Below are 25,456 nucleotides of genomic sequence, written 5' to 3' on the forward strand. Positions count from 1 at the left end.
ATGCAGGGCCTCACTAGAAAACAGGATCCATGACTGCTTATCTTACAGTATTGTTAGCTACAGATTACCATATCCGGGTTAGTAGACCTTTTTAAATATTATATATCAGCAATCCACTCCCTTTTAGCAAACTACAGCTCTAATGTATTACAATCACATATTTGCACAGCCATAAGAATGTGCCGAATAGCTAGACTCCAGCCTCCAAGGCATGGTAAGAGAGTTATTACCAGTCATTAAATGAGACTTTAAAAATTCAAATCCCTTCTCACAACAGTGAATTACTTAAAAAAGGACAATAAATGAAACTGATTCAAAACTTTTAATCTGCATAATCATTTGTTCTGCAGGGTTTTTTTGTGAGTGAATGAGAAAGAAAGCTGATATTTCAGGGCAAGGCTTAGATGTACTAGCTGTTAAAAAGCACTGAATGATTTTTCTACTGAACTGCAGATGGCAACACCCCCACTACTTACAAACTTCTGCTTCTCGCTTCCTGAAAGATATATTAAACGCAGAGCCTGTAGGAGGTAGAATGTGATCTAGACTCCGCCTTGTAGGCTCAGGAATGCAAATCATTAAACAAAACCTGTGATCCTTCAGGTGTCAGGTTTAGTTTATCCTCTGTGAGGATAGGTGAAGGTCATAGACGTGCAGCATAGGAACTCAGATAATCAAAACTTGAGGGAGGGACTGAGAGAGAGCAAGTCAGTGAGTGTCTACAAAAATTCTTCCCACCCATCGGCCAAATAGGATTATTAACACAGAGAACTAAGAAGCTCCAGATTAGCTTGGAAATGCCAATAGCTGATCTCCTGGGTGTTCAGTTCGACATGCAACTGCTGGGCAAGCTGTCTCTGTCTGTGGCAGCTGTGCTGCTCATATCTTGGGCTTACAAGTTCTACAGTTCTCGGGGATTCACTGTTCACCAAGATGGATCAGCCCAGGGAAATGGAAAAATGGTCCAACAAAGTCACAGAGATGTTTCTTCAGGGTCCTGCATCAGCTGCAACTCAGAGCTTCGTCCACACCAGAAAAACCTAGCTGAGGATGCTGAAGAGAAATCTTTGGTGGCAAATAAACCTGACATCGAGAGTAAGCCAAGAGACACAAGCCCAATTAAGGATCCAGCTGATGAAAGTGTCATAGATAAACACTCTTCAGCACTGCTGAGCACTGGCACAAACAAATGGACAGTGGAAGAGAACAGCTCTGACAGTGCACAGAAAACATTTACTTCCAGTCCTCTGGAGTTTCATGAGCAGTCTTCTGATTGCATCCCAAGTGGTACCTTGTCACCCCCTGCTGCAAAAGAACAAGGTAGAGTAAGTCCAGCAGGAGGTCGCTCTCCACTCTTGTTAAGGAAGTTGGAGCCTGGTTCTGGTGTTGGTCGAGAGCTCAGGCAAAATCTGGAGCACCCAGGTTCCTACTTCAGCTTCCAGTCCAAGGCAGAGATCACAGTAGGAGATGGCGACCTCTTGTTAGGGAGACCTGGAGGCGAGCTGATAGAGGTACGTGGAAAGATTTATGACTATTATGTGGAATCTGCCTCCCAGTCTATCTCAGGGGATAGTGCCTATCACTCAACTTTCCTCAGCCCTGCATGCAGGAGCTGTGAAGACAATGTTTTACAAGACTCCTCTTTTACCCTTTTCCCACAAGATTCTGAGCTCTGTTATAAAGACTCTCGTTCTCCTTTAAGTCCAGTTGGACTTCTGCCCCAGTCTTCTGGGAGACAGGGGCATGGCCTAAGCAGAAAAGAGAGCATTTCTCAGATTGTTGAGAACTCAGACCTCCAGATCCCCTTCATGGAGGCAAGGGCATCCACTCCAGTGAACAGTGAGTTTGACTCAAGAACAGATTCATCAGAAGACCTGTGTTCCAGTCCAGATTCCTTGATGTTTCCTGAGCCAAGCTTAGAAGTGATAGCTGGAGCCAATTTTTTACAAATGCCCCAGGACAGCATAGGTACTTTTGAACTGGAAGGCCTCAAGTGTAAACTGGACTTGGGTAACTGCCTACAAGCCCTCAGCTTGGCCAGAAAATATAAGCGTAAAGACCTCCAACAGGCAGCTTTTAAAGTCATGTCTGACAATTACTTTCAAGTTTTAAGAGATCCAGAACTATATGGGAGGCTGAAAGCAGACGAAAGAGACCAAATTCAAAGGCTGCGAATGAAGGGCAGGCGGTACCTGATCGTGGCTGACATGGACCCTCAAGACCTGATGAGACCTAAATTGAGCAAGGCAGAAACTTCCAGGACGTCAAGCATGTTGTATTACTATGATGACTACAAAGACACCTGGCATCCCCTGAGCAGCATTCCCAAAGAGGTCATCTCCAAAGGCTGTGCCATGTGTACCATGGATAATTATCTCTTCATTGCAGTGGGCTGCAATGGATTGGAACGAGACCTTAAACCATCCAAAAATGTATTCTGTTACAATCCTGTGACAGGCATCTGGAAAGAAATCAGTCCCATGAATGAAGCCAGACCCCACTGCAAGCTAGTTGCCCTCCAAGGCTACCTTTACGCCATTGGGGGAGAGTGCCTCTACACTGTGGAGCGATATGACCCCCGTATGGATAGATGGACCTTTGTAGCCCCTTTGCCCAATGACACTTTTGCTGTGGCCCATAAAGCGACCGCGTGCAATGGACAGCTCTTTGTCTCTGGCGGCACCTTAAGATATAGTCTCCTTCGTTACAACCCAAAAACTAACTCGTGGAAGGAGAGCCTGATCGTAGGAACCAAGGAACGAGCCACAGAGATGGTGGCTATAAGGAACTTCATCTACCGGTTTGATGTCAACTCCTCTTTGGGTATCAGTGTCTACCGTTACCACGCCATGGCCAGGCTGTGGTATGAGTGCTGTTCCAAGCGTCTCCCCTGCTGTGCGGCCTTCCAGTGCGCAACCATCGACGACGCGATCTACTGTGTCAATCGGCAATTCACCATGAGGTTTCTCGCTGATGAGGTGTCTCCTGCCTTTGTGGCAGATGACTTGAAAGTTCTCCCTATGGCTAAGGGAGTGTTGTTTCCCTTCGTCCTGGTACTTCCTGAAAAAGGAACTCTGCAGACCCCAGTATGAGAAAATGGAGGTTCATTAATACCAGGGAAGGAAACGGGAAGGGTGAGATACAACTTCTATTTATTATAAGCTGATATTAATTTTATTCCTCTCCAGGTAATCTAAAAGTCAATGTTTGATTCACATAAATATATAAATATAAATTCATATAAACTTGTGCTATACCGCCTTCATCCATTCACTGACTATATTAAAAACACGACTGAAAGTATATTTTTAGAAATCTGATCTTGGGAGGTCATATGTAAGGCAGGCATATTCATATACAGCTAAATCTGTGCATTTTTAAAGACATAAATAATATATAAATGCCCCTTCAAGTAATTCATTCTAGTACTTAGCTTTGGGTGCAATGGGATTTCTTTAATAAAATAAGCTAATAAGAATTTGACTGAGAGCATAAGAATTGCATATAATCATCCACTGTAAATTGTGTTACTCGGGATAGAAAAGCATGCAACAGTTTCTATCAATGCACTTTTGGAAAATAATGGGTAATGGGAAGCAATATACAAATTTAATTCTTTAAGGAAGTGCTATGCTCCATACATACTGCAAAGTACTTATTACACGGAGTTAATTTGTGCATCTCCATTTAGCAAGAGGTTAATTTGTAGTTAGTTATTAGATTAAGTTTATCACATTGGATTCTTTCAACACAAATGAAGGAGGAAGACAATACAAGCAGACTTCTATCTGTTCACCAATCATAGGACTGCTGAATATGACTGTATGAAGCAGGGTCACGCTTTTGAGTGTGAAACTAGATTAGCACACTTAAAAAGAATAATTTGAAAATATGTATATTTTCCATAAAAATATACATGACTTAGAACAATTTTGGTATAGAGTATGCGCATAGATTATTTTTGAAATTGCATTCCATTGTGGTGATATAATCATAGTGGAACTTTGATTGCATTTCTGCGAACAACTAACTAAATTGAACATGACATGAGCTTCAAACCATTGTTTAAACACTTCCCCATGAAGTGTAAATTATGCTCAAGATGATTTGCAAACATCAGTAAAGTAATTTGTATGCGACTAAAATGTTTAATTATTATCGATTACGATTCCGTGAATAGTTGTTAAAAAAATCATCGTAAAGTATAATTATTTACATGAAGACCATGTGCGGTCTTGAGTTATTGAAACTCCTTTCAATAGCCAGCATATACAGAGTGCTTGATTTCACAAGTAGCATAATTTAATGTTGTAACTATTATCTAAATTAATTGTAATTTGAGTAGTTATAATTGATTATGACATAGGTTCCACGATGATGCCGGAGGATGTGGCGGTGATAACAATTCTAGTAGCAGTAATGATAATGCACATTTTAATCTTGCAACATGAAACTGAGGCTGTATGTATTGCTGATACGTTGTGCAAGTTGGTGCCCTATAAACTCGGAACATCGCTTTCTTATTTCTTGAATATTTCCCCACTACCTAGGAGTTTGAAGAATTTTTGTCTCAATTATAGATTTCCGTTTATTTGAAGCTCGAAAAATAAGTTTTAAATGCAGTCCACAATTAATGGTTATACTTATTTTTTTACCCTGCACTTGATCCCATTCTCTTAAACTCTGCTTTCGTCTCCACGGAAACCAGGTAATGGAGCCTCTTAATTGTGCACGAAAGACTACAAAACAGGCTGCTCAGCTTTGCTGATGACCTGCACACCCAAACGTTGCCTAAACGTGGAGAGTTGCCTAAAGCTGTCAAGGTCGTCAGAACCAGCCCTGCACAGGCTAGCATTTAAACTAATCTACTTGTTTCATGGGGAGTAAAAAGACCGCACCGAGGAGCGGCGGAAAAGTCTTAAAATCGGTTTCTTTTACGAAACTTTTGTGCTAAGAATGATATTTTTAGTAGCAATACACTCCGTAATGCGGGTAAGAGCACAAATAAAACGTTGCCATTAAAGAACAGAGGCTGCCTCTGGAAAAAAGCTTTTATAGCTTTTATATAATATTTTAGTGGCTAGCGACGAAAATTTGTTTAAATAATTCAATCATTCTGTGCTTCCGACTCATTCATTGTTAAACAGCTGAGCGTAGCCCGCATTGTCAGATAATACTACTTGCTTCAGCGTTGATGACCACAATTACCAGCAGTAATATTTCACTACAGTTTCTGGATTAAAACAAATCATGGAATAACATGGGGCTGTAAAATGTATGGAACATCTAGATTCCTAGTAAAGACTGAAATGTGACTGTATAACCGGATTTATACCTTTGGGATTTCTAATGCTTGGGCTGTTTTGATTAATATCACATTCTTTTTGTTTAGTGATAATGATCTTTTTTAGTACAATGCATAAACCATTCAAGTAACACTGTCTTCATTTTGATATTTTCCCCTTGAAGGCTTTCAGTTTCTACTGAATGATCGTTAAAGTAATTTAATTCTGTGGGTTTATACAGTAGCTTGCTAGTTTATCAGTGTTACATTGGAACGGAAAAAAGCAAGGTCACTTTTAAAATACAACATATATCTAAATGGAAAAAGGCTTGTCTTTCCACTCTTCTTTAATGAAAACTGGTATACATAATAAATGATTATAAGTGTTATACATTTTATGTATTTTCTATTGTTTTTCATGCAGCCATAGTACTAGTAATTATAAATCCTTACACTTATATAGCGCTTTTCTGGACACTCCACTCAAAGCACTTTACAGGTAATGGGGACTCCCCTCCACCACCAGCAATGTGCAGCACCCACCTGGATGATGCGATGGCAGCCATAGTGCACCAGTACACTCCCCACACATCAGCTATCAGTGTGAAGGAGAACAGAGTGATGAAGCCAATTCATAAATGGGGATTATAAGGAGGCCATGACTGGTAAAGGCCAATGAGAAATTTGGCCAGGATGCCAGGGTAACACCCCTACTTATTTTGTGAATCACTCTGGGATTTTTAATGACCACATAGAGTCAGGACCTCGGTCTTACATCTCATCCGAAGGATGGCAGCTTTTTTTTTACAGTTTAGTGTGCCTGTCACTATACTGGGGCATTAGGACCCACACAGACCGAAGGGTGAGCGCCCCCTGCTGGCCCCAGTAACACCTCTTCCAGTAGCAAGCTTAGTTTTTCCCAGGAGGTCCCCCATCCAGGTATTGACCAGGTTTACACCTTCAGTGGGTTGCCAATCGAGAGTTGCAGGGTGACATGGCTGCTGGCAAAATACTGCATGCAAAGTCTCATCCAGGATAATGATGATGATGATGAAATTTAAGTTTCAGGTTCAGTTTCAGTATTAACTATACAATAACATGCAATAAACAGTTACACAGCTCTTTTTTTGTCTTAGTGGGTGTTCGTTCTGTTGTTTGAATGGTCAGTCCCATGTTTCAGATATTGTCTATACAGTGGCTATATATGGTATTAATAAGTCATTAACAGTTCCAATAGTTTCAGATTAGGTCCTGAGCTTTTATACCTTGTTGTGAGAACATGACTATAATGCACTTCAAAACACAAATACCACATTAACATTATTAATAAGGGATGAATGAAAATTCTAATCCCATACTTCCCATTTCCTACATAAACAGTAAATACTCTGCCCACAACTCTGGTCACATTTGTTTCTAGCACTTTGCATTTCACTCTTGTTGGAGACAGATGTTTCTCACAATCAACATTGCTTACCTTCACAGTTACCTCCTCTTATCCAGGATAGGAGTTGCTTTCTCTCCTCTTCTTGATCAAGCAGGTCTTCTTGTTTTCTCCACAGAAAACAAATGACTCTCCATCTTCTTTCAGTTCTCCTGAATTTGTTCATCATCCCTGGAACTTTAATCAGCCACAGTTGCTTTGTCTCCTTTCCCCCCATTTTCCTCATGTGGCTCACTTTGCTCCCCACTCTTTTTACTCTCAGTGTCTGGTCAAGCATCCAACGTAACGCAACTTTGTCCATGCCCTGTCTTCACTGTTTTGTCTTTCCCCTTTCCCCAGGCTTACTTTTCGATCTCATAGGAGCCCTCCTGTTTGCTGATGTTCACTTTGCACTGAGGGTTTGAGAGTAGAGCTCCAGTTTGCACTGGGTCCAGGCCTTCTCATTCACTGAAAGCACCATCCATGGTGCCTGCTCCTCAGTTGCAACCCAGGTTGCTATGATGACAGGTTTCCTCCCGTATTATTCTCCCTTTCTGATTGGAGTCCAGCTGGTGCTGTGTTGGCCCTTAACTATTTTCCATCCCCGAGCTTCCACCCAAGGAAGCAGAAATGTATTTTTCTTTGTGGAGTCCATTTGAAATCCATCCTCATCCCTTCAGTTTTTCAGCAAGATTTTGACTACTGGTCTTGCTTCCACATCAGTACAATTCACCTCAGGCTTTCTTTCTGGATCACCACAGTGTCTTTCATTGCCCACCAAGAGTTTGATAGGTGTACTGCTACCTTTTCACTGTGTTATGTAACACCTCTCGCTTATCATCATGCATGCTTATCATTTACTTAATTCTTCCAAAATATTGCCTTTACTCATATTCCTACAAAATACTGCGTCTAATAACCTAGGCACTTGTGATTCAGTTGTGAGAAAACAAAGCTCACAATTGCATCATATGTGGTTCTCATTCACTTCATGCTAGAGTATATCTCCAGAAGATACCTACACAATCTCATAACTTCCAAAATGATGCTGGCCTGGTTAATAATTGTGTGTGTGAGACAGACTGGCATCCTAACCAGGGCATATCCACAACTTTCACCCAATAACACCAAGATTCCATCTGCTTTGTAACTACTGTAAAATTACTCATTTACAACGACTGTATTTTCTTTTACTTCTCTACATATAAAATAAAGCTGTACTTTAAAAAGACCTTGCTTTCATCTTTATTTCATTGGCGTGCTTGTGTGAAGGGTGGTATCGACGTTTTAAAATGAACTATGCTGCTGGGCAGTCCAATTAGAGCACAATTTTTTCTTACGGGTTGGAGCTCAGATGTATATTATTAAGTATTTTTTTTATTTTCAAAAATACAACTAACACAAATAGGAGTGAAGCTACCAATTGTACATACATTATGTTTTTAAACATTCTTAGTTGTAAACAGCTTTTAAAAACAGTTGTATGGCAAATTGATTGCCCAGAATAATGAACAAAAATGTGCAGTTTGTAGAAAGTCTTAGAAGACCCAAATAAATAATATAATACATATTACTGGCATTGGTTAGTGTAATACTGGTAAGAAGATTGCTTTGTTGGCCTTGAATTGAAATTGATTTCCCAAACATAAAACATAAAAATATGATAAATAAAAACAGTAGAAAGGATACAAATGAGAGAAGGCTATTCGGCCTATCTGCCCAATTTTGTACTTATTGATCCAATAATCTCATTCAGACATTTCTTGAAAGAAGCCAGGGTATCGGTTTCAACCACAAGGCTGGGTAACCTGTTCCATACTCCAACAATCCTTTGGGTAAAAAAAAATACTCCTGTTCTCAATATTAGGGCCATATTCATCTAGTTTCCAATTGTGTCGTCTGCTTCACATCTGCATTGACTTTGTCAGTGCCTTTGAGGTTCTTGAGTACTTGGAAAGTCAATTAACAAAGTGCTTTTAATTGTATAACTCCATCCTTTAAAACAAATCCCTTATACTGTATAGCATAACAAACACAACTGATTTTAGCAATTGTATCATTAGCCAATGAATAATAGTATTTTTACATAAAAGTAAAAACCTTTACATTTAGTAGAGCATCACAACAGAACTTTAAACCTAATTCTTTTCAGAGTAAAACTCTCATAGCTGTACAGTTAAAGGGCCATGTGTTCATTAATCCAGGAAAATATGCAAATGGACAATTTTGTCTTCTTCAGATAAATGAGTACTAAAAGTAATCGAGCTGCAGAATTATCTGTGACAGTTTTTTGTGTACCTTATGAGAAGATGAACAAGAGTTCAGAATGTGTAATTTGGAAAATACTTGCCTTCAGTCATATCTCAGCACCTCATATTTTAATTAAATTACAGTGCACAATGCATTAGTAAAACCTAATTTAGAATAGTGTGTACAGTTTTGGTCACGATATTGGAATCAAGCCATAGAAAAGTGGCCAGGTACATACCTAAGCAAAAAGGAATGTTTTGTCCTTACAGGCTGAAAAACCTCAATGTTTTTTAGCCTTTCACAGAGTAGTCTATAGGGGAACATTGAAGCATTCCACACTGAATATTGACAATGTCAGCCCAATGGAATTCTTCAGATTTAACAGGGAAAACGAACTGAAGGACACAAGAGGAAAATATAAGAATGTGCATTTTAAAAAGTGAATAGAAAATACTTCTTTACACAAAAAGTAGTGGAAACACAGAGCGGGCCACCCAGGTCTAATTCCTGGAAACATGAACATGTAGTCAAGCTAACACCCTGACTTCTTTAAAGAAACATCTTTATATGAGCCTTGCATCAATTAGCTATTAGCCACCAAACTAGCTAGATGAACCAAATAGTCTTTGTTCATTTGTAGCCTTTCTTATGTTCTAGTAAATTGAATAAGATCAGCTTGAAACCTGCTGTAAAAGAATGCACCAGGGGAGAAGGCAGGTTTCACGTTAAATTGTTATACCACGAGAATGCTTTCTCCGATAACTCCAGTGAATTTTATTAAAGCCCTGTTATAATCAGTACTATTAAATTAATATGTCATTTACGAGGTAGTTATAAAGTCTAACCATCACCTCAGAGAAGTGTATTACTGTAACTGAGAATGGTTTCAGAGATATTTGTTTTGGAGGTAATTGCAAGATACAGTATTATAAGCACAATGTATAATTGAAGATATATTAAATGAGTTTTGTTACATTAAAAAGCTGTGGAAAGACCTAAGATTATATGTCAAATAGCTTCATACAATTAATCACCACTATACCACTAATGTACTCTTAATCTATTGTAAAGTTAATTCTAGAAAAATGATCATTTTCAGTACTTGCAAATAATTTGTGACTTTCGATGCCTAATTTTCAAACAAGTACTTTAATACATTCTTTTTCTGAAGCAAAATAAATGCCAAAAAATGTCTCTTTATCATAGTTTTCCCCTCATATTCCAAAACCTGGTTGTAACTTACTTTTTGTAACATTATCTTAATTAACACTATAAAAAATAATTAAATATTGATCTTAATAGTTTTGAGAATGAACTAAAGCTAATTGAAGCAATTTTCTAATGGTGATGAATTAGTTCCAAGTGGGAAAATGTACCCATTGCCTGGAATTTTTCAATTTAACTTTATGCTTTTGAACTGTGTCTTTTTAAATGGCATGTGTGTGATTTTTTAAAAATAACATTTAGGTACAAAACTATGCACGTATGCTAGGTGCAAATAATCGGCACAAATAGCAATTAGGGGCATAATAGCACCACATGGAGGATATGTTGTTTGTGAACAATGCCACACCATTTTCTACACACAGTCATATAAATTGCTATTCATTCAGCTTTGGGAAGAAGGCAAATGGGGCCCTCCTTCCTGAGCCATTACTATCAATATGGAAAGCCTATTTCAAAGTGACATACAACCTAAACGTAATGATCACACTGTCTGGAGCTGTGGGAGAATGGGAGAATGAACCTCACTCATGTCTTAATGAGAGCAGAAACCATTATGCAAGAGTGCTGGTTTGATTTCCCTAGGGATGAGATACCGGTAGGCACTACTGTTTCTGAGTAGCACCAACTGTTGTAAGGCCAATGTCTCAAACCCCAGAATTATAACAAGGAGAAAGTGAGGGGATTCAATAACAATAGTTCATTTTCTTAAATCGGGATAATTTAATACATCCTAAATCCAAGATGGGTGGCACCATGGCGCAGTGGTCAGTATTGCTGCCTTGCAGTGCTGAGACCCTGGGCCCAGTTCCTGGGGTGCTATCAGCATGACGTTTGTATATTGTCTCCATGTTTGTGGGTTCCTGTTTTATACTCTGTTTTCCTCCCCCAGCCAAGAAGCATACTGGTAGGGTAATTTGCTTCTGGGAAAACTGGCCCTTGTGTGAAGGTATACGTGTTTGTGCGTCTGTGCCTGCCCTGCCATGGACTGGTGTCCCATCCAGGGTGTATCCTGCCTCGTTTCTGTTGCTTGCTAGGATAGGCTGCAGCTCCCCTGTGTCCCTGTATTGGATAAAGTGTTTAGGAAATGGATGGATAATCCAAGTTGTGCTATCATAAGCAACGGGTTATCAGTGCTAGGTTTGTTCTGTTTTAATGTTTTATATATTTGGCTTTTTCTGAAGCAAAATAATGCCCAACGTTTAAGCTGCCACTGTGAAGAGAAACATTTGAGTTATCAAACAGTTAGGCAACATCAGAAAAGTAGGCATCATTAACATTCAAGCATTACAAACTGTGTCAAAAATGGGCAGATGTTGCAGATCAAACTGAGTGCAGGCATTGTAGACTGATTCTTATGGTTAGTCTTTGCAGTACTTTTAGTTTATTGGTTGGCAAATGAAATGAGCTTATTATCAAAATACATATTTTATTCACATAACACCATCATGAAAAACTGTGTACTGAGGAGCAAGTTTCTGTGAATAGCCTGCGGCTGTCAGAAAAATCCTAAATCATATGAAGAAACATAAAGCAGTTGGATCCACACATCACTGATGACATGAATTATAAATGTCACAAAGCTGGCTTGATATCTGTTTGATTAACCATTAGGAGCTCAGGTGTACGTGATAGATAAATAAAAACTTGTGCATGTTAAATATCATTTTAGTTAAGCAGTGTCTGCCGACTGTGAGCAGAGCTCATGTACAAATATAAAAGTAGTCAGTACTAAGAAAGATTTTGTTATATTCGCTTGTGGGGCTCCACCCTTTCCACATTGCTTTAGGTTATAGAGGAATGTCAGCACATAAATCAGTGAGAGTGTTTGAAATGTGATTGAAAATGTGCAGTACTGCTGCTCATTTAGCTAACCCCCATCTCCTATGATGCCACTTTAAATCCAATTAGTAGGTGAAAATACAAAACCCAATAGGAAAAATTAGACTTTGAAACTGAAATAAATCACTCTCAGAATCCATGTAGTGCTTATCTGTAAATTATCTGTCAGTGTTACAAGTTTTATTGCAATTTGTCATTTATTTTATTTAATTAACTTCTGTGCTTCACAGGTTGCAGTACACAACATCAGCAGAGATTTTGTTGGAACAAGTTGAAAACTGTGCTCCTACATGAATTAATTAAAAGATCAGATCACAAGCACCTTCAGCCGAACTATTTCTGTGCTGCATGTTTATTGTTCAAATTTATGCTATTGTAATCCTGTAACTAATTTACTGTGGTTGCCTGTAATGTATCTTAAGCTGTATGACTTATTGCAATGCTTCACTATGTAATTTATCGCATCATATAATTGCTGCAATTTGTGAGTCCACACTACTTAATATTCTATTTTTTATTATATAATTATTAATTCATTTAAAATACAACTTTATTGTTAACTGCAAGTTTCTTTGGATAAAGATATAAACTAAAGGCATATTATTGAACTCAAACACCTTGCTACATTTAATGTATTCACACGTTGGTAATTATATTGACAGCACTTTGTACGTAACTCAATTTTTATGTTGAGTCCTTTTAGTGTTCCAGTATTCCTTGGGTAAAAAAGAGTTGAGCAAAGTAACTAAGAATTGAAATCAGTAGTTTAGCCAAGGGGAGGGTTATCATGTTTACTTCTGTTTGGTGTGATGCTTTAGCAACTAGTGTTTGTAATCCACATAATGAGGACTGGATATCTATATATTTATATGTTTATATAAACTTATTTATATAATTTCCACATTACCTAGCCAAGAGATAGGACAGAGTGCAATGCAGGGCTTAAATCTGTAAATTTGTTTAAATCACTTCTAATTAAGGAAAAAGAAAGATAGCACATTTTTATACAACCATCTTCTATTATCTTCAATTGTGTTGTAGCACATTGGCTCACAGCAACAACACCCGTGCTACAGAGATAACCTGAGAATGGGCTCCTCCAACCAAACCATCAGAATCACCAGAGTAGATCGCATCAACCTTACACTTGACAAACTTAGGGTTTGAAAGAAGCCCTGTGGCGTGCCTGACACACCCCCTCCACTGTGAATTTGCGCTCATCCCATGCAGGAGAAGCCTCTGTGCCCAAAAATGTCACAGAAATAGACACAGGAAATCTTGTGTCACCTCTATAATTTCTATCTTAAATAATGCAACATGATTCTTTCACTTCCCTGAGGTAGACTGGCGTCCTGTCCAGGGTGTACCCCGCCTTGCGTCCATTGAAGCGGTTAGGAAATGGATGTATGGATTATTTCATTTCCTGAAATAATGCTTGTCCTGAATTCTTTGCTGGTGATGCTTGTTTGTATTGTTGTGTTGAACCCTGCTGCAAAACAAATTTCCCTCAGGGGTTGAAAAAGTTTGAATTGAAATGAGTTGATCTTTTGAAACAGTGAAAACAGAACCCGACAGGAGAGCTGGCACGGACTGGAGGAGTGGTGCATCTCTTTCTGATGCGACCTGCAAGCTGACAGGCAGGCAGGGAGTTATAGCAGTTTCTGGTTGCTTTAAAGGCAAGAAGAGCCTACCACGCTAATCCCAGTTTTATCCCTAGAGTCATAGTGACAATTGGGCACCACTATTTGGGAGAATCCTACTTGCAGTCAGCTTGCGACATCACTTACTGTCTTGCTGGGTATTATTCTACCAACAAAAACAAAGATCTCAAACCAGATCTAAAAACCCTGTGGCCTGAGTACCAGACTTGCAAAAGCCTCTTCCAAGAAACATAAAAGTAAGGACAACAGGTTAAATTTCGCAAGGTAAGTGTTTTTGCAATGGATTGACTTTGGCTCCCTTGGCATGGAAATATATCATCACATTTGCTACAATTTTACCCAACTTCTCTTCTGAGTTGCTCTTGTAACTTTACTCAAGTTCTGCTTTAGCAATGGAATTCTTTAAGGACAGACACAATAAAGCCACATTTCCTTCGTCTGCATTCCAAAATCACAGGTATTTGCATCTCGCTACAGAGAAGCCAGTGAACTGGGTTTTTTATGAGATAGCATGCAAATCAGATTCCCTGCTTCTGTTCGCTAAGCACTTCCCTTATAAAACAGGCAAGCTTATTTATGGAGCAAGAACTGCACCTGGGTAGAAATGTCTAAGTCCTGGGTATAACTAACTGGATGGAGCCACACGCACATCAAAAACTTGCATTTCCTAAGAAAAGACTTTAATAATGCAGAGACTAGATAAGCCTGTCCTGACTGTTTGAAAAGCTTTCTTTACAATATTGCAAACCCAAACCAGTGGGAGCAAAATTGTTTTTAGATTGAAACTTGTAGAATTACTGTTTTGGGATAAAAAAAAGCTGGATAAATAAAGCTTCAGGTTGTATTTGTTAACATTAACAGAACACAACTGGGAAAATTGTACGGTTCTTTGAAATGTCATCAGAATTCTTAAGGTTTTAGGAAAATAAAACTCCTTGAGGATACAAAATAGACAACAAAATAAGAAAGTTGTTTATATCACAAGGTGATATACAGTAGGAGAGTAGTGGTTGGGCTTCTTGACTTATAACTGGAAGGTTGTGGGTTTAAATCCCATTTAGGACACTGATGTTACACCCTTAAGCAAGGTAATTTAACCTCATTGCTGCAGTAAAGTGCCAGCCATATGGGAATGCTGGCAAATTACTATAGATAAAAGTGTCCAAATAAATTAGTAGTAGTTTCACAGCTATTTCTGGTGGTAGTAATCTCTGGAAAGTAAATTATCTCTATTAAGGCTATTCTTATTCTTATTCTTATTCTTATTCTTATTCTTATTCTTATTCTTATTCTTATTCTTATTCTTATTCTTATTCTTATTCTTATTCTTATTCTTATTCTTATTCTTATTCTTATTCTTATTCTTCAAGTTGATTGGTTATTTATAATAATAACTAAGGTCCCCCCTGTTTAACCTTTGAAACCAGAACAAATATTGTTTTTCCTAAGGAAAAAAATCCTAAAGATTTGTTATCAGATCCACCACAAGCTTTACTGAAGAAAAATGGCCACTGAATGAGACTCTTGATTAAACACGGAACTAGTCATGGGGTTGGGGGTGACTTTATCTTCTTGGGGACTCCTTAGATAGTGTCTAAGAAATCCCAGGATTCCTTGAGGCCATGTGTGAGTACCACTAAGTTATAGAACATCTGTATTTTCTCGATATTATTTGTTGCATGCTATATGCGCAGTGTCTATTGGTGTAATTAATATGTGGAAATTTGTGAGAATTCAAGACATTGCTTCAAGTTTACTTTTTTTCTTTTGACTTTAAGACATGTGCCTTAAGACCAGTGTTTTCCCTAAAGGAGCTCTATACATCTATATTGTGCTGTAGTGCATTGTATGAGTAGCTGTATGCATTCTGTGGTATTCCATTTTTATTTCTGCATGGACAGATACACTGACCAACATGTCTTGATAAAAATATTCTGGCCCCATAAAATAAGTGTCCAAAGGCAGTAAAATTGATTAAAATGTGGCATGACACAACAACATTAACATTGGGTTTCTCTATAATAAAATCCCTATTTCTGCTATTTTTAATCAATGTACCATACTTTTGATAGTCCTCATGTATCACTGATTTGTATAGCAGTTACCTAGAAGGTAATGATCACAAGCTTGTATCTCATTAGGTTTACAGTGCTTAGTGCTTACAGTAGAACACATTTGCAAAAGCTGGCATTACAGCCTCCCTAATTTGCATTTGCACTCTAATGTGGACTTCAAAAATCTGTGAATCTACTCCTCAGATCTCATATACACATGAGACTAAAACATTGGTAAACATGCACAGGCCTTTTTGAAATTGAAGTTCAGTATAATTCATGCTGAGGACATGGTCCCCCCCTTACTGCATGTTATTCAACATTTTCTTCAAAACTGTCTGAATAAAGTTGTTTGATCTAAACCTGTAGTGTTGTGTTGAGTTCCTTATCAACTTCCCATGATTTGAATTGCACAATTTATGCAGCATATCCAAGAATTCCCTTTTCTTTCTTTAATTATTTGCCCAGATTGTCTTGATAAAGACACAGAGGAATTTACATTTGTTGTCCAGGAAGTGTGCACACGCACACTACACAAGTATAGCATGAAGTTATATTGGGTGTCAAAACTGGCTGTCATAATTCTTCATGGATACATGACTTCAAACTGGACAAGCATTATGGATGAAGCACTGATCTGAAACCATCCCTGTTGTGATGGAGACCCCTGCTGGCCAGAAAGACAGAAGAGAAGCATTACTGACCTGCCTGGAGAATATTGAAAGCCTTCATTGTCTTCTGAAATAAACTTTTGTTTTCAAAGGTTTAGGTCACATCTCCCAATCAAATTAATTGCTCTCAAGAAGCTGTAGAAAGATAAAACTACATACACAAATTATCATACTCTTAGGAAACGATTAAATTCAGATATTATTTCTCCAGATTAAGTAATTCAGTGGTACACAGCCAACAAATAAGGTTAAATAGATCAGAAGATGCTTTTATAGATTAGATGGATATGCAATAGTAATCAATGCACAGACATCATTAAGTTGATACACAAGTGCTAAAATACACATTCAGCTGCAGTCATCTTTAATGTAATAAAAGATGAAATAAAATATTCACTAGAATGAAAATGGAAAGACAAATTTGCTCAACAGTCTTTTGAATATAAGAATGTGAGAAAGTCTGCAAATAAGAAGCTACATGAATATGAGAAGGAAAAATGTATGTGAATTTTCAAACAATCCTGAAAAGCAAATCCAGTCCACCCCCAGTCTTGTTATAATGCACAGGGCTGAATTTTTGAAGTGCAGGAGGGATTAGAATAAAATGTATGAAACAAAAACCAACGTACTTTTATTTAACCAAAAAGACAGTACATTGATGTACTTGATTAAATGTCAAATATAAAACATAGTTTCTATGCAATACACTGCAAACCTTGGGACATCAAGGGATTTATTTAGGATCTGTCTACCCTTCCTTTATAAAAATTGCATTTTGTTAATTAAATTTTAAGCTACTGTGAGTCACTCAGCTATTTTCCCTGTGTGACTATATTGAGCCTTGTGCTGATGATGATGGACGGAATGGAGGTGTTAATTGCTCCTCCTTGACCACAGCTGTTCAGTTTAATGTATGTACATTAAATGTCTACTCCCATAACCCACAGCCTTCTTTTAAACAGCTGAAAGTGTGCCATCTTCAGCATGAACACCAAAAATCTTTCATTTAACACTCACTCTAAAATAAATTTAAATAGCAATATCAATGTCTATCTATCCATTATCAGAAAGTCACTTATTCTTGGTAGGGATCACAGCAAAATATCAAGCTAATAAGAATTATGGAAAATGAAAACATATAACCATAATTCCTAAAAACAAACCAAAATATACAAAATACAGTATAGTGCCTGAACATTGTGACTATGCATGCATTGAAACAGTAAACCTTTTCATGCCATTGTTAGACATTGGGTGCTGAATTTTTTATTCTAGCATTTCTAGAAGAGTTGCATTTTGGCCATTTAACTGAAACGCATCATTTGCTGTGGTGCGATTTGCTTGGCACAATTGTGATTTCAGCCGCTGCCTTGTGTATGAGTGAAGGTTAGCATTGGAGACAGGGTCCAATTTAAGGGTTAGGAGCAGGAGTGAGGTTGTTGTTGAGTTTGGGCTGAGTGTTAGTGATAAGGGAGCTGGGGCAGCTGCAGAAATCATTGCGATTCCACACAACAGTACACCTCAACTGGCTACAACTTGCTCCAATTCACAATTCCTAATTGTAATCAGCAGGATCGATACAGCAATTTGGGAGCTGGTTGTAGTACAATTCTTGAGTGGAGGGGGTTGGAAAGGCTTCAGGCTGCATATGTACAATATACAAACATGTAGAGTTACATTCAACTTAGACTTACTGTAAATTACACAATGAGTTTTCATTTAGCAGAAGAGTAGCCCAAACCCCACAATAAATAAAGAAATGTGCCCTGCTTCATTTCACTTCACTGCTTGTACAATAACAAGGATGGGCTGAACATAGCAAACTATCTCTATAATACATAGCAGCCTCATTTGCACACATTCCACGTTAGTGTTTCCATGGTTGTCTGATTTGTCTATTCACAGTCTCAGTCCTTTATCATATGATGTAATAATTATTATCAGAAATGTAATACCATGTGCAAAAGTCACCTTAGTTTTTTCATTGTATGGAACGGAGCTATTTTAGTGACAGTTTCTTACATTTTTGTAAAGAATGAAAGATACCTGGCTTTTAATTTTTAACAGCACAGTTTAAAAAAACACTTGTGCTGCTCCATTTCAGTTCTTATGCTGCGCTTGCTGTTTCTGCATATCCACTTGGGCACATGACCGTCAGTTAATTACTGTGCCTAATTGAAGTCATTTAGAAAAAAAGACCCCAGTGATTTTTAATTTTCTTGAGAAGCCCGGATGATACTGTGCCTTGTAATAACATTTTGCGATAAACATCTTTACAAATGGGTCTAATGTATACATCGCTCATCATAAAGCAGAAACAAAATAGACATACACACAGTAATATCAGTGTACAGTATTTCAGATTTGACTTTCTTGGACTTACTGCAGAAGCTTGTGTGGAACAAGAACATTTAAACCACTGAAGTGTTTGCAGATGAAATAGAGGTGTCTACTATGGATTGTGGTGTTCTTGGTAATTTAGTAGGAACTCTGTACAATCTGTCTTTTAACATTTGGTTAATAGAAAACTCTGTGTTCTAATCATTTATTTCTACCCAGAGACTTTTAAGCCAAATACTATTTTAACACACAAAGGAAACCATAAATTAAAGTTACAAACACACAACTTCTCAATTCTAACTAGTCTTTTGAAGTTTTAATATAACTGCAAATCGATTGTTGCTAGGTTACACTCGCATGCTGAGCCAGTTCCACCATATCAAAAAGAAAGAAAAATGGAAATACTAAGCGAAACAAAAAACACAATAACAAAACATTAAAATTCAACAATTTAAAATTTTGCAAAGACAGAGAAGGTGAAGAAATGCACAGTCAATCTTTTATGAGATAAAATTACTTTTTCAGTCTTTCAAACTGAATACAGTGCTAAATGTAACTTAGAATTCTTGACCTACAGATGAAATCAATTCAAAATCTTGTTTTTGAACAAAAATATCACTGTTTTATGCATGTTTTAATTGTTACTGCTGGGACAAAGAACTATGGTAACAATAACTATAAAGCCAGGCCAGGTAGCACGTGTAGTCGAAAATGTAACAGGTAGATATCTATACAAGATGATTCATGCCTAGTTAATGCATGAGGAAAAGTCTGAAGTCTTCCAAACTGAAGCAGCATCACACACATGGTTAACTGCAGCCAGAAAGAGACAGGTGGAGAGCTCTGAGTGAGCTGACAGACAGCGGGAGGACAGAAAGGCCTGGAACTGACCAGCATATGGACCTTTGATCCTCAGGAATTAATCACTGAACTCATAGGGAGGTAAAGAAGTCTTTCATTTCCCTCAGCTTGCTCCCTTAATCCGTCACCTCCTGCACCTTTATCATCTGTTCAGCCTCTAGAAGCGCTGCTGTGAACGTAAATAAACGTTCACAAAGACACTCTGGGCAGTACTGACATCTAGAGGCTGGTCTGCTATGGCTGCTCTCAGGAAAGATAAGAGCACAAAGAGCCGACAGTATAACAGCTGATGTGTGAGAAACATTTTGGGCATCATTACCTTTTCAAGGGGAGACAGAGCTTTCAGCTAAAATGCTCCTAGACCATCTCACAGCCACCTTCAATTACAGCCCAAGGCTTTGAAGTCAAGGTTTAAGTCTTAAACTACTTTTTCACATAACATCCACAGTTGTTTTGTTTTTTTTTTGCTTTATAGCACTTTCTGAGCAATTTTCCCCTGGATTCCTGATATTGTCGTTACTAGGTCCCCATTACCACTCTTCATAACGTTTTAATGTTTGGCGAGTTTTTATTCTCTTGCTTTAACAAAAGAGAGATATCTCCGCTGCTTTTGTATGAAAGACACCCTATTAGACATCATGGGATACGCAGGAACCTTAGAATGGGCTTGTGTTTTCTTAAATAGTGTATTTAATTGCTAAATCGGGTGCTTACAAAGGAGGTGCTTTTCTCCTAGAAGCAATGCTGTTGCAGTCTAGGCCACATCCAGATGCTGGTCACAGGCAGAGGGTATTCTCTGGCACCAGAAGGCATGGACGGTCCTTCAGGTTCAGGTCTTTGTTGGTTTTGTTGGTGGGGTGCAGGTGGCTGGAGAACTGCCGGGGAGCACTGGCAAACCGAGGGAGAGTAAAGGCAGTGATGGGGTGGTGGGGATATGAGTTCCTGTACACACTCTGAAGCAAGAGGGGGGCCCCCTCTCTGTCCCACCTAGGGAGCTGTGATTCCAGGAGCCCGAAATTGGTCGGGGGTGCTGGGGACAGAAAGATCTGAAATGAGTGATCCTGAGTGGTTCTCTTAATCACCTTCTAAGTTTCAACCGACGAAAAAAAAACATCAAATGGATTTGAAGACAGCTTTGGAAGAAGGTATTCCATTTTTTTTTTAAAGAGTTAAAAAACAGTGCAGACAATACTTAATTAGACATAGTCGGTAGTTGTGATTTTGTTCATATGTTTTACAGAGAAAGAATTGGATTGGATGGTGTCCATTAATGTCCCTTTAAATATCCTGTTTTATGTTATACACAATAAATCATAGATTTTCATTTTTCAAACGTATGTAATTTGGTAAATAAAATAAAACATGTCACAGTACTCAAATATGATTTAAACAAAGTTCTTGTGCTAATCTCTTTTAGGAACCTCAGTAGCAATGTCAATGAGCTTAAAGACAAGAAAGCACAATTTCACTGCATTTAGTTGATTTGAAAGTTTGTATAAGGGCAGCACGGTGTGGGTGATTGCTCCGGTTTCCTTCCACAGTCTAAAGACCTACTGGTGGGTTAGATGGCTTCTGGGAATTTTGACCCTGGTATGAGTGCATGCCCTGTGATGTACTGGCGTCCCATTCAGTGTGTACCCTGCCTTGCCCCCATTATTTACCAGGACTGGCAGTGACTTCCCCAATAAGATCACTTTATTAGCCACATACAATTTCTTGCATTAGGAATTGGAAGAAGTGGTTAGAAGATGGAAGGATGGAAATGTGTATCAATGCATATATGATTTACAAGAAAAACAGAGCATCTCTGTATTTTTGTTGGGGCTTATTTGACAGGGGGAGTTAGTTAGGGAGTAAATTGAATTGAATTGTAACCAAAGCTTGCCTCCAGGGTAGAGTGAGCTCTACGTATATCCATGGCAGCAAAGACTATCTGGTACGCCTGTAGCAGGGATCATTCAATATGAACCTTTTGCAGTAGCAGCATTAACTATCTTGAAAGGTATTGCCTGCCCCCTAGGTCATGTGACTGTTTTTTTTTTAGCTTCAGCGGATTGGTTCGTTTGCCACCAGGTTGTGTGGCGCCATGGCCATTGAATCCTGGCAAAGGATAAACTGTTCACATGGTAGGCCTTACCCCGCGCAGGATGATCGGTCCTCTCTGGCACCCAGGCTAGCTTGTCCCCGTTCCAGGAACGAAGGGGGGGCAGGGTGGAGTTCCCCCTGCGGTTGTACACCTCATCATATAGGGAAACCAGGTAGTGAGAGCGAGGAGGGTTGTGGTGAGAGAGTAGCAGCTTCTGAGGAAGGCCCTGTAACACACAGGCACATAGACTGTGAAACAGAATTTTATAACAGGGAAACCCCCGTGTGTCTCTTCATGTCTTGTTAGAGTGACTGGATGTACAGTACAAAATTTAGACTCTAACACTAATTTAAAAATGGGGGGTAGTGGCTTTAGTGTTCTGGAAACCTGGTGGATGTTTGAAGTGTGAATTGTACCAATCATTTTAGTTATGAAAGAGCGAAAAAAATCAGCTTCTTCTAGACTGTTTTGCAGGACAAAATACCCATGGGATTCTTAAAATGAGAATGGATTCTTGGGTGATGTGAATGAGTGGAATTGTAAAGGAGGACAAGAGGCAACTTTTGGGGTCTGGTGCTGAGGGGGGGGGGACTGACCTCTCCTCTCCGAAGAGCTGCTCTCCTCACTGTAGCGTCAGGCCTGCAGTCTCGGTGTGGGAGGTAGTCGGATCGCTGGCTGCTGCTGGCAGCGTGAGGCTGTTTGGTGAACTGTACGAAACAAGCATGGAGAAGCAGGTGGAGAGCACAGAGCGGAACAGGAGCTCTGCAACATGACAGCTTCACTGTGTGCTCAATGAAGCTGCCACCCCAACACATTTACATTACATCTCCAAAACATCTTTTTTTTTGCCCAAGTTCTAAACGGACTGGAATGTCTGCTCAATCAAAAAAAAAAACCTTTACCGCCAGTTTAGTGGCACAGCCGCCAGCTGTTTTTATTATGTGTGTGAAGGGGCAAAGAGGAAACTGAGGCTCTGCCATGCATAAACGAAGATGAAATACCATATTTGTGGGCTAGACCTCCCAGGAACCCTGCCATTAGCACACTGTGCAAAGTCTTCAAAGACGCTTTAGCCCACTGGACTGAAACTGTTCATTATTTTAAAATATATATAAATAATTGTAGGACAGATTAACCGTGCCTCATGTGGTAAACTCAAATTCCACATATGTGCTCATTGGGTGGTTAATGAACTGTGACACGCAAAATGTAAATAAAAACAGAGGCCCATCTGATAATGTGTAATTGGGCAATCACAAAATCCACCCAAACAGGGTCCCTGTCAGAACAATAACTGCAAAAAGAAGTCGACTTGCAGCTTACAACTATTTTTAGCAAATTAAGTACTTCCAGTCCTACGCTTTGATCTTGAGATTAACCCTTTGGCCAGACTCTCTGCAACATAGGCATAAATAAAAAATAGAAAAACCTCAAAATGAGAAATGCCACACACCAGGGGCAAACATCTTGTTTGAAATTCTAAAATGATTCAATATTATGTACGAAGAAAAAAGAAGAATCAGAAATAGTCATTATAATAGTACTAGAGTAGGTGGCACAGTGGCAATCCAGTTAGTTTTATATGGAGTTTCCAAGTTCTACTTGTACTCAAATTAGTTTTTATCCAGTAATCTAGTTTCCAGCCACCTTCCAAACTCACAATGCTGGCTAGCTTAATAATTGTCTTTCAACTGATTCTGTTTGTTTGGACACGTGTGCTTTAACTTCAGTCAATTTTGACCACTACTGGTTTCTTGACTAGGCTGAAGTTCCAATTTACTTAATTTAAAACAACCCACAATACACTGAACACAACACAACAAAAACCTATGAGACATACCAGTATTATGAGAAAAATAAATAATATAATAAAGTAAAATGTAGAAAAATGTAAGAAAATGTAGTAAAATGTCTATTTTAATGAGAGTTTTAGCCATTGGGATAAAATATTATAATTCCTTTGAATCTAGGTAGTCTAAATCTAATTGCACAGATTCACTGCGCACGGGATGGTCATGACAGTCAATGATTAATTTGACCTTCTGCACTATTTGTTTGACTAGATGTCTGAAAGCTGTAGCTATTGTGAGCAAATAATTTTGCTGGCTATCTTCACAATCCTGCTCAGTTTGTTTTTATTTCATGCATTAAGGTCATCGAAACAGGCCCCTGAGGTGAATGTTAGGACAGAGTCAGTGAAAGTTCAACAGAATAAAGTCATTGTTGCAGTACAAACATTAAACGAGCTGGGTTTTATTTGGAAGAACACTGTTGGCTCATCCATGTTTTCCTCAAAACTTAGCTTGTAATCCACAGTGGCGTCAAGATATTGTTGACAATTTCACTTTCTTGCCCCTCAATGACTGTTGGCTTTTCAGCTGGTGGTTGCTTTCTATGATGACAAATTAAGCTGAAGGATTTCTTACACCAATAAACAAAATAATCTACTACAAGCCCACAATGTTTACATCTTGGGGGAGACTGACAACGACAAAGTAATCAGCAAACGTAATGAATTGTATTTCTGTCCTCAAAACGGCTTCTACAGCTGTCTGTATACAGAACGTATAGGTTGGGGGATAGCACACAGCACAGAGGAGACCTAGTAGAAGAACAATGCTACTCTCATATAAAACCATTTACTCTCACTCTCTGTGACCTGTTAGTCAAAAACCTAAGATTAGAAGTCTAGATTAAAATTTAAGAATAATCTCTCCACTAAAAAGTGTATTTTAATGCTGTTAAAGGATGATGAGAAATCTATAAATAAAAGCTTGGCATGTGTCTTAGGACCTTCTATACAGTATGTAAACATCAAAGATTCTGTAGTCTGAGGGGAGGATCTTCAACTGCTCTATTAGCCCTGAAGGAAAATTGCATGGGATCCATTGGTGTTCTACCTGGTGGAGTATAATGCCTTTTAACAAATTTCTCAAATGACTTCATAACTACATAGGTCAATGCCACTGGTCTGAAACCATTTCATGTCTTGAAAGCTATGCTTCTGGGATGCGCTCTGGGTTGGTACAGCCCTTAATAACAGTAAGAAGCTTTCTGTTAATGGATAATACTGTGGCAATGTTCCATTATTTAAATCTAATTTTAAAAAAGAAGACTTGTATAGCCCAGTTTCTGCAAAGTGTCAAGAACAGGAGTGACATCACATTAAACAAACTTATTGAAAACAGTAAAAGCCTGCTGCTTGGTGATCTTTGTGTGCAACTTCCCCCTCAGAGTCTTCATCGCCCGTTTCCCACACAAATCAAGTGTGGCCCTAAAATGTAGCTGTATAAAAATGTATAAACCAGTCTGGTTCTTCTCTCAGGTGGAGAGGTTAGATCTCATTAGGTCATTAACAGCACCGCAGTGCAGACTAAACACACCTTACCTGCAGCCTCTCCTCCACCCAGTTCCCAATGAGAACTTTATTGGAGTATTGTTGCTCTATCTTCCAACCAGGCATTTTCCATTTGCGTGGATCTCTTTGTGCACCCGCCATGCCTGAGGAAAAGGGGACAACTTCCTTTGACAATTTTAACTTTTGTCAATGCTGAGCAGCCGCTTCTAGCACTGGGGTTCGAATCGCTTAGTGTCCAAAGCAGGGAGGTGAAAGAGGCCTAATGTTTCACTTCCATGTGCTTCTGTGGCTCACTTACACAGGATACGTGTTCTGTTGCCATGGACACAGCAAACATTCTCTCCAGGCAACAGCAATTCTATGTTGCAGACAGCAGCGAAGAGCAAGTTACCAAATACCTCA

General features: G+C 38.7%; 2 protein-coding genes across 4 annotated transcripts; one reads left to right on the top strand and one right to left on the bottom strand.

The window, feature by feature from the left end:
• Window positions 1-592: 592 nt before the first annotated feature.
• Window positions 593-16,100, top strand: klhdc7a (kelch domain containing 7A). The gene is made up of 2 exons (XM_088617609.1): window positions 593-3,134; window positions 12,254-16,100. Exon 1 carries the CDS (start codon window positions 798-800, stop codon window positions 3,090-3,092), a length of 2,295 nt encoding a protein of 764 aa, XP_088473735.1. The 5' UTR covers window positions 593-797; the 3' UTR covers window positions 3,093-3,134; window positions 12,254-16,100.
• Window positions 16,101-16,175: 75 nt separating this feature from the next.
• Window positions 16,176-25,394, bottom strand: cfap107 (cilia and flagella associated protein 107). 3 transcript variants are annotated; one of them, XR_015929683.1, is made up of 5 exons: window positions 25,085-25,391; window positions 22,293-22,403; window positions 21,748-21,922; window positions 20,325-20,640; window positions 16,176-16,405 (listed from the first exon to the last, which is right to left on the bottom strand). XR_015929683.1 is itself a non-coding variant. In XM_088617612.1 (5 exons), the coding sequence occupies exons 1-5, from the start codon at window positions 25,193-25,195 to the stop codon at window positions 20,387-20,389; spliced, it is 552 nt and encodes a 183-aa protein (XP_088473738.1). In that variant the 5' UTR covers window positions 25,196-25,394; the 3' UTR covers window positions 16,590-20,386. The 3 variants fall into 3 exon arrangements, 2 of the variants coding, with proteins under 2 accessions (XP_088473738.1, XP_088473737.1); XM_088617612.1 differs by lacking the exon at window positions 16,176-16,405 and having other exon boundaries at window positions 16,590-20,498; window positions 20,598-20,640; window positions 25,085-25,394; XM_088617611.1 differs by lacking the exon at window positions 16,176-16,405 and having other exon boundaries at window positions 16,590-20,640; window positions 25,085-25,390.
• Window positions 25,395-25,456: the final 62 nt, after the last annotated feature.

Source organism: Lepisosteus platostomus, chromosome 23 (genome assembly GCF_059453375.1).
Source record: "Lepisosteus platostomus isolate fLepPlt1 chromosome 23, fLepPlt1.hap1, whole genome shotgun sequence".
Classification (NCBI taxonomy): Eukaryota; Metazoa; Chordata; class Actinopteri; order Semionotiformes; family Lepisosteidae; genus Lepisosteus; species Lepisosteus platostomus.

Bases quoted from the DNA above. Each gene is read 5' to 3' on its own strand.
- klhdc7a (XM_088617609.1), top strand. From the start codon at position 798: ATGCCAATAGCTGATCTCCTGGGTGTTCAGTTCGACATGCAACTGCTG.
- cfap107 (XM_088617611.1), bottom strand. From the start codon at position 25,195: ATGGCGGGTGCACAAAGAGATCCACGCAAATGGAAAATGCCTGGTTGG. The intron at 22,404-25,084 runs GTAAGGTGTGTT...TGTTTCGTACAG, and splicing joins GGGTGGAGGAGAGGCTGCAG to TTCACCAAACAGCCTCACGC. The intron at 20,641-21,747 runs GTAAGGCCTACC...TTCTGTCCCCAG, and splicing joins GACCGATCATCCTGCGCGGG to CACCCCCGACCAATTTCGGG.